This window comes from Tachypleus tridentatus, chromosome 8 (genome assembly GCF_004210375.1).
Source record: "Tachypleus tridentatus isolate NWPU-2018 chromosome 8, ASM421037v1, whole genome shotgun sequence".
Lineage (NCBI taxonomy): Eukaryota > Metazoa > Arthropoda > Merostomata > Xiphosura > Limulidae > Tachypleus > Tachypleus tridentatus.
Genome location: NC_134832.1, coordinates 38,161,953 through 38,176,678, shown reverse-complemented (window position 1 = coordinate 38,176,678; position 14,726 = coordinate 38,161,953). Strand labels below are relative to the sequence as shown.

Genomic DNA, 14,726 nt, shown 5'->3' with positions numbered 1-14,726 from the left:
AAAATGTGTTTGTGTGTGTACATAGAAATAGAAAATAATTGGATTTAAGAGAATGTTACTTAGAGAGGTTATAATAATCTTCACACATTTGTCATGACAACTGATAAATTATTATATACAAGAAAAGCTATTTTATAGAGGACTATTGAACAAGATCTGTACATTAGTAATCATCATGAGTGACTAATGAATATATATTTGCAGTTTTTGTCACTTACAGTAATACAATATACAATATTGCTAATCAAAAGAAACTTTGTTAGATTGGACAAGCCAGAGATTACTATACTTTAATGTAGTTATCCTGTATATATATATATATATACTCTTCAAAAAAAGAAAGGCAAAAGGAATATTTTTGTTATTTTAAAGAGAAATATATGTAATAACGTTACAAGCTCAGAATATGTGATGTCACACGTGTTAAGGCACTGATTGTCAGACCAAAATGACAATAAAAGTTGTGCACTTTGAAAACGGAGGAAAACATCGGATTTTTCACCAAAACGCATGCGTATCCAATAAATCTGTTTGAGAGATCTGCATGTTCTGCAAGTGCAACATGTGCAAAATCCCTATAAAAGTGACGGGTTCTCGGTTTCCATAGTTCAGAGTTAAGCCACCAACACGCAATACAGTTACGCCAAGACTGACTGAAGCACAACGCAACAATGCCATTGGTCGCTTGGAAGCAGGCGAATCTCGATCAGATGTTGCCAGAGCTGTGAATCTCCTCCCAAGCACTATCACAAGGCTATGGAATCATCACCAACAACATGGATCAACTCGTGACCGTCCATGATCTGGCAGATCTCGTGTGACCACGCCCGCACAGGATCACTACATCCGGTTACGTCACCTTCGGGATAGGACCACCACTGCGACGTCTACTGCTTCAACAGACATTTTGCACATTCGAGTGAATCTTACGGCTCAACGATACGTCGACAAGATTCTAAGACCCCATGTGCAACCCATCATGGTGAACGTCAGTGACGTTTTTCAACATGACAACGCCCGTCCACATCCCGACTCACCACTGTCTTCTTGAGACACCACAACATCAACATTCTTCCCTAGCCCTCCAGATGACCAGATTTAAGCCCCATCGAACATCTTTGGGACAAGTTGGACCGACGTCTGCGACGGCGACAACCTCAACCGCAGACTCTACCTCAGCTTGCAGCAGCTTTGCAGGCTGAGTGGTCAGCCATTCCACAGGATGTGATTAGTCATCTCATCGCTTCCATGGGCAGGAAATGCCAAGCAGTTATTGATGCTCACGGGGGGCATACTCGTTATTGACGTTGAGTGACATTAAACTTCAACTAGTGAGCGTGGACTTCGCCTTTGCAGACTTTGGATGTTCAGCAGTGACTGTGCAAAGTTTCACACATGTCACACGGAACTACCCGGAATAAACTTGTTAACAAGATGTCTAATATTTTGCCTTTTGCGTTTCTTTTTTTGAAGACTATATATTTGGGAAAATGTTCAATTGTAAAAGAAAAATTAAATATTTTCCTGCTTATCAGAAGATGGATATAAGACTAAAAATGAACAAAAGTATTTTTATTTTTCAAATGAACATGATCTCACCCTTAGACTTGTCAGAATCTCAGAGTTTTGTTCTTAGTTCACAGGTACATCTTGAGAACAGATACTTCTATGACACATCTTACTTTTTGAACAGATTTTTACACTTTATTAAACATTTGCTCTATTTTGTGTAAATGTATGTTGTACATTCAGTATTCCTTCTCCAATATGGGGTCAGACCATAAGATTAATAGAAATATATAAACACTGGAACATATTTATTGTTTTGTGGTCTTTCCAGTATGTAAATAATTTTTTTTATCAAGTTTTATGCAATTTATAGTTTTACAACTTTTATTTTCAACTTTCTTTTTTTGTATAGCCACTCAAATTTTAAATGCTGTTTATAATTAATTTACAATTCTAAGCCCATTTTTTGTGTATTAGCAGTATTTAACATTCTGCTTTTAGTTGTGCAGAAGATATCTTTGTGCAGTTAGGTGTTGTTTTCAAAACTGTCATAACTTTGGAATGAAAAACACTTTTAACACTTTTTAACTTTTAGTCTATTTTGGTAATTTATAATGCCTAATTTTATCATAATTTAAATCTATACAGTTTTTTTAAATAAAAATTGAATATATTTTGTTGTAAATTTTCTCATATCTAATGTTAAGTTATTGTTCAGTAGATGGATTTTTCTGGGAATCTTGTGAGAAAAAAAGAGGTTGTAGATTATTAGAATAAAATGAATTAGTTACTGTTGATGTGCTTTGTATGATGAAGGCACTGAAAAATGTTTTGATGAAGAAACATTTATTTAATACCTAAGAAGTATAACTAACACCAAACGTTTAAAGTTAGATTGTTTTTTTTAATATTTACATTCAGATAAAATTCTCGGGGCAGGTACTTTGATTTCAGAAAGACTAGTTTTGAAAATGAACCCGCTTAACTTTTAGTCATTGTTTTTAAATAATGGTCATTTATTTGATTTTTTACATTTAATTTATTCTAACATTTTATTTTTATTGTATCATCAGAGGGTATATGTGCTTATAAATAAGTGTTAAAGATTAAAATATAGCACATTACTGGAAATGATTTATTGAAGAAAAATATGACATCCAAAAGATTTGAAAAAAAAATTATCAAACACTGTCTTATCCTTAAATTTCTGTATAATATATATGGTTATTTGACTGAAAAGAGAGTTAAGTGTCAGTATTGTTCTGGATACAAAATGGTTTGGAAGTTTAAATTATGCCTTGCTCATAATAAAATATTGCACACAAAATACATTTGATTCATTTTTTCAGTGGTCAACTAATCTAATCATCTAAACTTATAAAACAACGTAATAGCTTAGATATTGCAGATATTTCTTTTATTGTATTCAAATTATAAATTAATCATAATAAGTATAGATTTACTTTTCTTATGGTAACTATCATGAATACAAAACTAATAAGTAAATATTACTTTACAATAAAAAGTGAAAAATTAAGATACTAAATGAGAGAGCTTAATTCCTAACCAATTAATATTAATTTTTTTCTTTATTTTCTTATGAGAGTATTTTATTCATTGTAAAATTCAGTGTTAAATACTATGTAATTTAACAAATGGAATTTTAAAATTTTTATTTGTTTTAAAAACATATATCCTGTATTTTATTTACATTTTTGTTTGTGAGTTCTAGTTGTCAATATTTTTAGTATCTGATCCATTAATACATCCTATGTGGAACATTTATATATATATATAATTTTAGAACATAAGAACTCTAGTTAATTATGAATAATTATTCCAGGAAAAAAAACCTTTAGCAACTTTCACTCTTCTCTTTTATTTGTTATATATGTAGTATCAGTGGTTTTACCACATCCTGTATTTGAAGCCATCTTTTGTACTACTTTTATCTAGCTGTTATAAAATATCAGTTACAGAAATTTTTTTCTCACTTCACACCCTCATAACTCTATTAAACTTATGTACTTGTGTGACTATGTAATTATCAACAGGAATACTTGTATTTTATAAATGATGAAGACCAGAATAGAATCAAGGATGATCTTGTATCACCAAGTGATTATGAAATAATTAACTCTGGAAAGTCTTTGGGGAACACTGAAATTGAAAAATATTATTGTTCTTGAAGAGCCTCTTTTCATGAAAGTCTGTACAAACCACTAATCAAAATCAAAGTTTTCAGGATGAAAAAAAGCATTATGGTTTAAAATCAATAAACCAAATAAGTAAAGAAAAAAAGTAGGTTATAATAAAAATATAAAAATACATACAGAATAAAAGGAACTTTTTTAAGGATTCATTGAAAGAGAAATGTTAACATATCATAATGAAAATAGTTTTATAAAAAGAAATTATAATTTTACATATAACTTAGAGCAAGTACAAACATCACATCTAGACATTAGTGTTTGACAGTTTGCTGTAATAAACTTAATCTGGCAAATTTAGTGCAACTGAATTTCCAGTGAGCAAATAGTTGAGTAACCTTTATATAGCACACATGCATATTTGCATTACGTACAAGGAAATGTGCATATATTAATATATGATGAGCTTTAGGTTTGATATTTCTAATAAGGTATACATGAATTATTTAACCAAAGCAAGATCTTCCTCTAATCTAGCTACCTGCAATAATTTATTTCTTCATTACAGACAGGAATATATGCTGTCTAATAAAAGAGATTAACCTTTGGTTGGCATCTTGCTTTCTGTGCTTTACTTTGTGACTGTAAAGTGGAATAAAAGCATTGCTGACTACTGTGCATCTCTCCTTGCATGACTAAGCATGATGCATGTTCTATAGTATTAATGTACCTAGATTAGATTAATAATGGATGGAATTTCTGAAATTATTATGGTCATCTGATGTTTTGTTGTTAGACAGAAGTTCTTATTTTCTGAAATTTTGTGGGAAACAAGGTTGTATTTTACTATTTTTAAAAGAAATAGAATATCTTTACATGTAATAGATTAATATAATTGTATCATCTCTGTTTCACAAAGTAATGTAAAATATTTCTCACCTTCATGCCATGAGTATACAAATTTTAAACTGAAAACCTCATTTCAACAAATCTTTGGTTTTGATTCTGACCACTAATGGTTTTTTAATTTCATAATATTACATTTTCTTTCAGAGCTCTGAAGGTTTTTCTTTCAGTGTCATTATTCGGGTCATTATAAAACATCTGTCATGGTTAAAGGTGTTGCTTTTGTAATAATATTTAGATTTTGAAATTCCAAAAATATTTATAGAACAGACTTATGTGTACACATTAGAATAACAGATATTTGTATATCCATTTTCACTAAGTTGAAGTTACTGTCCTAGTAATCTTTATATTTTTCTGTGATTATAAATGGACTGTTTATGTTTTACTTCAAGTACACTGTCAGTGATCCATTTGCAACTATCATAAGGTTAGTAATGAAACAATTTAAGATAAATGTAGCACATTAATGTTCTAGTTTCTTAATATGTGTACCAGGATTTATAGCAGTGAATTTAATCATCTAGCACTGTGAGGTAGATGTGCTTGAAATTCTTAATGTATCACATGCAACATTTGATAGTAATTTATTATGAAGAATCCTATTGAATATCACATCATTCAAAATTTGGTATTGCACTTATATAAATTACAAAGTGCAAAATATGTTTGTCGATAAAGTATGAAATTTATGAAAGCTTTTTTAAATCTGTCTATACACATTTATACATATAAAATAGAGCTACTTGTGAATTGGGTATAGCTTTTAGAAGCTTTCCCTGGAAAAGGAATCACAAAACATGGCTGTAAAAATACTGGAGGGAAATTTTTTTATGTTTATTAATATATCAAGCTTGCATACCATATATTTGTGTGTGTATTCAAACATAATGTGTACAATAGCATATATCGTAGGTGTGCACTTTGTTCATATCATATATATATAACAATAGTATCAAATTGTGGAATCACAAAACATGGCTGTAAAAATACTGGAGGGTAGTTTTTTATGTTTATCAATAATCAAGCTTATATACTGTATATTTTTGTGTATGCGAACATAATCTGTACAGTAGCATATGCTGTAGGTGTGCACTTTGTTTATATCATATATTTAAACAATGTTACCAAATTGTATTTGAGAAATAAGAAAATAGTGAAATACATATAGAAGCTACATGACACCAGTTTATCAATATCTAAGACCTCCATTCATGTTCAACTCAAAGAGCATTTTTGGTTCTTTTTACATTATGTTTTAAAATGTTTAATGTGCAACTTTTTATATTAGGTACTAACAGGTTTATGTATGTAAAAGGCATTCAAAAAGATTTAATGAAGAAGATCAACAAGTTCAAAATGTAGAAAACACCTTGTTTCCCACTGTAGTTTTCTAGCCATTAGTTAAAGGATTTATATTATGTATGTTAAAGTTTATTGCTGGAGGAAACTTTCAGTATCATGCTTGTCATGCAGGAGAATGCCCGAACATCAGTGGGTTCTGAGCTAGGTCGAGAACTGTCCAAGTTTGTCAAGGTTGGTATGGAGATGGAATAATTTTGTTGGTAGTTATTTATATGCAAAAGAATATAATAGTCACTCAGATATAAAACATTAGAGTAAAATATAATTTTAACAGAACAAGTTATCAGCCATTTCCATGTTTTTTGTTTCATTATACAATTTTTTTTATGTATATCATTTACATATTTTAAAAAAGGTGAACATTTTAATAAATTATCAAAGTTATCTTCTGTCACATGTGATGAGCTCAAGATGTGGACCTTATGTTGTAGCCTAAAGGAAACCAAGATGAGTTTACAAGATGGAGCAAAAGTGATTATTCAGTTTTATTTAGAACACAGTTTAATTTATAATGTCATGTTTTAAAACAAGCAATAATTAAATTTGTTTCAGCTGCCTTTATAATATTGTATTTAGTACAAACTGTATAATACCAATTCTATCTACTGTATGGCAGCTTTTGTTCCATCAAAGCAGACTGGATCTAGAAGTTTCTGCTTTGATTTTAACTAAGTAGTTAATTTTTGAGAGCATTTTTTTTCTTGTTCATATAACCAATATTGGAAGCAAAAAAATAAAATTACATAATTTATTTTAATGCAGAATCTTTATTTTTTGCAATTTAAGCCCAGAGTAAGTTGGATTTGAAAGTATGTAAATTGGTGCTATTCCCTACAAATAGAAATCTGTGTACCATTTTGTTTCATTAGTGTTTCATATAATCTTTGCTATTAATGCAAACTGTTTTAAATATTTCTTGCTGAAAATATGAGAAGATATTACTTAAGCAAAATTCTTTGAGACTGAAACCTAGTGTTATTAGTACAAAACTTAATTTCTACAATTCATAAGAATGGTAAGAAGAACAGTTAATATTAGTACAGTTTCTTTGTATTGTCTTTCCAAGAGCCAATATCAAATTGTGGGGGAAAAACATTACACCTAATACTTTACAATAATATGTTTTTAATCAAGTACACTTTCAGTGATCTGCATCTATGATCCTACTTATAAATAATGTAAGTCTGTATGAAAAAGAAAGATTTATGAATTTATTAATCATTACTTAAGTATTTTTTTTCTATTTAAGTTGGAAGGTAGTGAAGGTAGTGGTCTTTACACCATCAGGTTTGTTTATTGATAATCCATGTTGTATACTGAGTATTATGTCATCATTAGGTTGAATAATGATACCTGTTTTATTGCAACTGCTAATCACAGCTTTCTACTTTGCATTTTTTAGATTTCCAGTTAGGTCATAAGTAAACTGTAATTCCTAGGATCTTCTGCTGCTGTTAGGCTCACTTTTTTAGTACTTTTGAACAATTAGATTTTTACTCATGGAGAAATACTGATTTATATCTGTATGAAGTTGTTTGAAATAATGTAGCCACCAAAGGGAACTATTTACAAGATTTTCATTATTCATTTATTATTAGATAGATTACCAAATTTTTCTTCAGAATGTTATTTTTATTTGGTATTTCTCTTTCTTTTTTTTCAAATCCATTTGCATCCAACTGTAATTAGATTAATAATTTTTGGTCATATTAAATTGGTATTCAAGTTAACTTGGCTAGCCAAGAGAAAGAAGAGTTGTTTCTTCATCAGACTTGGTTGACTTATTTTCTTTCTTCATCATTATTTGCTGTAAACTTACTTTCTAGCTTTGTCATTAGTCACTGTAAATTTAGTTTTTAAATCTCAGTCATTATTATTGAGTTAGTTTCTTGCTTCCTTGCCAATCACCATTGACTTAGTGTTTGAATCTCAATCATTGTTTTGTTTTTCTGTAATGCTTCTCTTTCATAGTTTTATTTATGGATCATAAATATAATTGTATTTTTTTAAGTGAGTTTTTATGTCTTTACATGTATTTTAAAGCTTTTTGGCATGGTGTGAATAATTGATATTTTGCCATTTGACCTTGTGGTAGAGTTCTGAGGAGCTTAGAAAAAATCTGAATTCAAATGATACCACTTTAAGCTTTGCAGGTGCTATGAGAAACTTATGGTATCCCTTAGAGTGAGTGGTAGGGTGCTGCTGACTGGTTGCTTTTCCTTTGTTTGGTAGCTCAGAATAAGTAACAGTGGCAGATATGTTGCTTTAAGAGCTTTGTCATAAATGCAGAAACTTAAAAGAAGAATAAACTATACACTTATAACAATAGTGTAAATTATATTTTTGAACAAAATGTGGTATTTCCTAAATATGAATTTATGAAAATTTCAGTTCTTTAAAATGTGTTTCAAAATATGCCATAAATAAAAATTATGCTTAAATCACATTATGTAAGCATTTCATAAATTAAAATGGGCTTACATTAAGAATTAGCTAATGAAATCATTAATTGCCTCTCTAAACAGTTATTTCTTTTTAAATAAAATTGTAATTCATCAGTCAGTAAGCATTCCATCTCATACTAAACAACTGACATGTGAGATGTTTCAATCTTTTAGTTTAAAAGGTGTTTTTCTTCCAGATTTGAGTTGTACATTTATTACTGAAATGCAGACAGACCTTTGTAAAAACTAATTTTATTTCCAGTTTCAGTATTTTTCTTATTTGATTGTGCTTTGATTATTTTTAAATGCATGTATTAAATATTTGGTTTCAACAAATTGTTGTTTATCCTCTGTTTTCTTAAAACTTGCATATTTGCTGACATATTAAAAAACAATTTTCATAATATAAGTTTTTAACAAGAATTATTCAGAGGAATATATAAAAGCTGATGACTTCACGTAGAATAGCTCCTTCAAAACTTTCTTTTTCATATTATATTGCACTGTACTTTTTATTGACAAGCTTGTTTAGTTTTAGTTTAGTCAGGTATACTTTAGCTATTTTTTTGTATCTAATGGTCTTCACAATTCACCTACAGCAGATTTTTCTGTGCAAACAAGTTTTCTTCAGAAATGAGATTTGTGTAATACCTTTAGACTTATTTTTTACTACACATTATTTCTCACTTCAGAGAAATGGAATAGTTTTCTACTCACACAATTTATATTTGTGACAAAACTCTTTTAAATAAAATAGTTTAGTTTTGCATAGCTCCATGCTTCAGTAACATATCTATTTTAGCTATATGTGTGTGCACGTGCATCTGCCTAGAATGTGTTTTAATTGTTTAAAACGTAGTCCAAAAACCGAAGCATTTCTATGGCAATGTTTTCTTATATTTCTGCCAAAAATAGATTTTTCAATTAAATTTTGTTTAAGTAACAACTTCAAATCATATGTAAAAGATAGTGGTTCTATCTATAGGAGTCTTTATTTTTTAAGACAGAGTGGTATAGCTCTTTATCTTCATGGCCAAGCAGTCCAAAAGCAATGCATGATTTATAACAAAAGAGACTTTAATAGTGGTTCTATCTATAGGAGTCTTTATTTTTTAAGACAGAGTGGTATAGCTCTTTATCTTCATGGCCAAGCAGTCCAAAAGCAATGCATGATTTATAACAAAAGAGACTTTAATGTCATTGTAAGCATCCATTATAAAGCTGGGGTATACTGGGTGAAGTCACTTTTTCATATTCAAGTAAAACAATATTAACCAGGTGATTAATAGTAAGAAATTTAATTTTAAATACAAAATTTAAAAAGTGGTTTATTTTTTTCTTAAGACTGAATTTGTACATTCTTATCTTAAGAGCTAAGTGGTGCATTAAGTTTTGATAAATACAATGCTAAACAGCAGGGTCTGTCAAATATGCTTTCTCCATGAGACAGCCAAGCTTAAAATGATAATGTATTCTTTTCCTCTTTATATCAACCTTCACTAACAACAACATTTTCTCTATGCTTTAGGTTCAACATGGGCTGGCCAAGAATTTGAAGGTGGTTTGTTCTTTGCATGAATTCTCTATTAAAATTTAAAAAAAAAAAATGTTCTTAAGCTAACCTTCACAGACAATGTATATTGATAAGCAACAAGTTGTATAAAATTGTATTAATCCTCTCTTAGCTACTTGTGAGGACAGTAGCAGTAACCAGCATATTTTTAAGAGTTGAGGGCTTGGGCTTGCTTAACTATTTAACAAAATAAACATTCAGTTTTGTGTTACTGGTAGCTTCTGTAGTTGATTTCCACAAAAGAGTGATATATCTTATAAAAAAGTAGAATACAATCAAGTAGTTGATGTTTTGTGTTATCTTGTTTTTTTTTTTTTTATTAGAGTAAGTATCAGTTTCTTTACTGACTTTCTCAATTTAATCACTCAGTAACTTTCTTAGTTTCTCTCCTTTTCTACTTCCTGACTAAATTATAGCACATGAACAACATGTTCTACTAAAACAAAGCATACTTTTTATGGTGATGATCAAAACCTTTCTTATGGGTGGTGGATCTTGGATGATAGATTTTGGACAATGTGGTGATGACTATAAGATGTTTCCTGAGGGTTAATGTATAAATCAATCAGCAATGTTTTCAACTGACTTTTCTTTTTACATTCAAATAATTCCACTCTTCATCAGTATTTCTGAACAATGACAAATTGAAAGAACAAAATAAAAGGGAGGAGTGTATGTGTGTGGTACTTTGAGCTGTTTTTTTGATGACCTATATTTATATAAGATTTGAATAATGTGTAGCAGTGGTCATACCAATTTATTCTTTTGAATCATTCAACAAAGAGCTGTTCAAAAGACTAAAAGTAAATGTTAAACCTAATCTGTCATTTGATTAAAACTTGTCACTGAGTGACACAGGTCATGTGGAAATTTACCTCTCATCACTTGCACTGGTCAAGTGTAAATTGAGAAAAAAAGATAACCTTTGTATAGCAGTGTTTTGAATTGTCCTTCACTCACCACAGCAAGCCTACAGTTATATAGGATTTGAAGAGTATAAGGCATAGATGTTAATAAATTTTCTTCTGAATTGTAAAGTTGACAAGCTGTTCAGAATACTAGAAATAAGTATTAAACCCATTTTATTTGTTTTCAGCTTGTCACTGGATTATAACAGACTTGGAGAATTCTGCTTCTTGTATTAACTCATCAGACAATCTATTCCAAATACCAAAAATAAACACAAAGCCCAATCTCTCATTCAATTCACCACTTGTCATTATATTAGTTTTGGAAAATTCTATCTCTGAAGCATAAATAATTAAATAACGGCATTTGCTTATATGTCAGTATTCACGTGTCAAGAATTCATTCATCCTAACCTATTTGAAGTTTACATTTTCAGCTGTTTGTGACAGCTATGTGCACAGATGATGGACAGTAACTAAATATTTATTTCTCAAAAGTTTCATTTCCTGACTAACTACTACTTTTATCCTACCAGGTTCTTTATGAATATGAAGGAGGAGTCTTGTATTTTCTCAAGGTTTCCTATTTTTTGGTTTAAAAACTGACTAATGTTAACCAAATAACTATAAAAACTATAATTCTTTGTGAAAATTAACTTGGTTTACTTCTGAGTAAAAGGAATGTATAAATGATTACCAGAGTACTTTTTATAGATGTTGTGTTGTATTATAAACATCAAAATGATGTTATATTGGTGTAGTCATGAAAAGAGATGGATTCTTAATAAATCTCATAAGATGTCATTGCTATTTATTACTTTTAGTTTTTCTTTCTGAATATTCTTTGCCCCATCTTAGCCAGTTTTCATATAATCCAAAATTCCTTTATATGCATCTGTAGTGAAAGTATTTTTATAATATTTCTTTTCCTTTTTCACCTAAATAATGTCTTTCGAATGTTGAACTTGTTTACTGTTAGAAGAGCTAGTTTCAAACTTTAGTAACTTCAATGATTGATGTTCACCTATGCATGTTTATACTAACTAAGCATGTGTGAGTTGAAAACTTTGGGTACATATATTTTGCTGCAAAAACGTTCATAAGATATATGTCTATATTTATATGTAATTAATGTGATGAACATGTAGTCAGGTCATATTATAAAACTATTTTTAAATTAATTTTTATTAACCTTCATTTTCTTCTCACTGTGTTCTTTCCAAGCACAAGCAGTGTTGTTATACGTTGATATTTATTATGTAGTAAGTCTATTAATTACTGTGTTAATCACTATAGGTATTATCAAATATCTGAAAATAAAAATTTGTATTATTATGTGAAAGAAAATTGTAATTCCATAAAATGTATTTTCTTGAAAGATCTAGGCTACAAATAATGTTAAGCTAAGCTTTGATTACATCAGTGAGGAGTATACTACTGTGAAATTTAAAAGAAACTTATTAGTGTGTAAATCTAATATATAAATGTATACATATGTCTTAACCTGAGAAAGAACCTCAATGAAAATGAAATGTTTAAATGAGTAAAGCAATCCACTAAACAAATTAGTTTTTGTGTTAGTAAATGTTTGTCATGTAGTTCTTACAGGTTTAATTTTGATACGTGTTATTTGTTTTATTCTTATATAGAGTGTAAGTGTATGTGAGAGTTAAAAATTAGCTTCATGTTTTTCACTGTTTTTCTTAATTTATTTGTCTAGCTGTAAATTGTTTATGTATAGCTCTGCATCCCTCCTTTATAGCTTATTTAATCATTTCAAAATTAAGGACACTTTCTAGTGCAGAATTTCATGTGTAACTTTGCTTATGTATTTAAACCAGGCATAATAGATAAAAACAACAATTTTCTTTTAAAAATTCTAAAATTTGTAAAATTTATTGCTAATATGTGCTTAAATTATTTTTATTGTAATCCTTAATTTCTCTTGCTACAGTCATAAACCATTGTATATTTTTTGCACCTATTTTCTTCTCAGGCTCTACATGCTGTAGATATAAGCACCATGATTAACTTCCTGCCCATCATCTTTGCCCAATTGTTCAGACTTCTAGTAGCAACAGCTGATGAAGAAGTTGCTAGAAATGCCTTACGTGTCCTCATTCACATTGTCAGCAGTGTCCATGATGCAGGGAAAGATGACATTCTCCACTCTTATGTTCAGGTACTTTGTGTCAAATGTTGTTACAGCTTCAAAATTTAGTAACTAACTCGTCAAAATAAGGATTGTTTTCTCAACTAAATCAGGATTATCAAAAAAATTGTTTGGAAAGTCCTACTTAATGGTTTTTAAATTTGTAGATTTTGTTACTCTGTAACAAAAGCACAACTGTAGACAATTCTTTTTACTTTTTTTCACAAAAGCAAAAGAAAGCCAGAAAAAATCTTCATAATTATTTTCAAAGTGATGCCAGTTTAATCAGTAATGTTCCCATATTGTACTGTTTTAGCTTTAAGTCTTTGTCACAAAGAAAGTAGGTATTTCAATAAAATCAGAGATGCCAACCATTACGATTTGATTGTAATCATTACAATTTTGGTGTATACATTACAACTATACGTTCATACAGACAAATATTACAACTTGTTGCAACTCCCAAATTATTATATATTATATAGGCCTATACAATAAAGTGATAAATTTTTCCCCCAGGGCTTGGAAGGGGTGAAAAGAAAATTTCTAGTGAGATACAAATAAATTTTGATAATAAATAAAAGACATAGTCCAAATGGCTACTTGAGATAATCATGATTGTGCTTGAAATAATAAAAAATATTTGTATCTTCGACATCTACCAATAGTTTGAGTGCAGTGCTTTTCCATACTAGGTATGTGGGGGAATCCATAGTTACGTCATTAGTGCTTGTCAGCCAATCAGCGGGTATTTCTCGTTTTCTCAAGATGAAAAAAAAAGAAGCCTCGTTCACCAGATTGTCTTGTTTCTGGCAAATCTAAAACTGTGAATCAAAAATTTAGGAAAGAGTATAGTGCAAAATATCCAGTCATTGCATCAAAAGTCAGTGACGGTTATGCGGTTTGTACAGTTTGTCATATTGATTTTTCTGTGGTGCATGGCAGGATAAACGATTGTTCCAGACATACAAAATTGGCATCTCACCAACAAAAGGCTGAGGCAAAGACAAAAACGATGCAGATAATGACATTTATGAGTAAGAATTCAGAATATGAAGCCATAAATGCAGAAGTGATGTTCACGCAATTTGTCATTGCTCATAATTTACCCCTCGCTGTAGCCGATCATGCAGGACATCTATTCAGAAAAATGTTCCCAGACTCTGATATAGCAAAAAAATATGGCTGTGCTAGAACCAAAACTACAGCCATTGTACAAATGTTGGGTTGTGAAGATGACAAAATCATTTCAAGCATATTTACTAACAGTGTTTACAGTTTAGCCACAGATGGATCCACAGACATGGATGACTCAAAACTGTATCCAGTGGTTGTACAATATCTGTATGGGCTATGTCTTCAATCGTTACACTCAGTCATTGAAAATAGTTGGCATCTCTGTAAAATTAAATTTTTGAGAGAAGTTTGTGTTTTTCAGTCATAAACATACTTAAAGCCAAATTTAACCTATCCTTTCTGATGAAGATGGTAAGATTTTGTTGTTTTTTTCAAAAATTTAGATAAGATGAAAATAGGTCAAGTATTAAAATGGTTATTTTGAGTATTTTTTCAAATTCTTTTTTATAGCCTTTTGAAATTTAAATAGCAAAATTGGACCTAGAATAACATTCATGTATAATTGATTTAACTACATATGGAACCTTAAAATATTAAAATACAAAAATTGTAAAATATGTATGTTTTAACAGAATTGATGAA

At 29.8% G+C, this 14,726-nt stretch overlaps 1 protein-coding gene across 16 annotated transcripts in view; it reads left to right on the top strand.

The window, feature by feature from the left end:
• The window catches only part of Ziz (dedicator of cytokinesis protein Ziz), a 264,599-nt gene that overhangs the window by 165,878 nt on the left and 83,995 nt on the right, over window positions 1–14,726 (top strand). For 9 of the 16 annotated variants that reach the window (XM_076448312.1, XM_076448311.1, XM_076448319.1 and 6 more), the window contains 3 exons: window positions 6,042–6,101; window positions 9,903–9,932; window positions 12,852–13,037. In XM_076448312.1, coding sequence (XP_076304427.1) covers window positions 6,042–6,101; window positions 9,903–9,932; window positions 12,852–13,037 — 276 coding nt within the window. The remainder of the gene's footprint in view (window positions 1–6,041; window positions 6,102–9,902; window positions 9,933–12,851; window positions 13,038–14,726) is intronic. The other 7 variants (XM_076448323.1, XM_076448314.1, XM_076448317.1 and 4 more) reach the window with 3 other exon arrangements.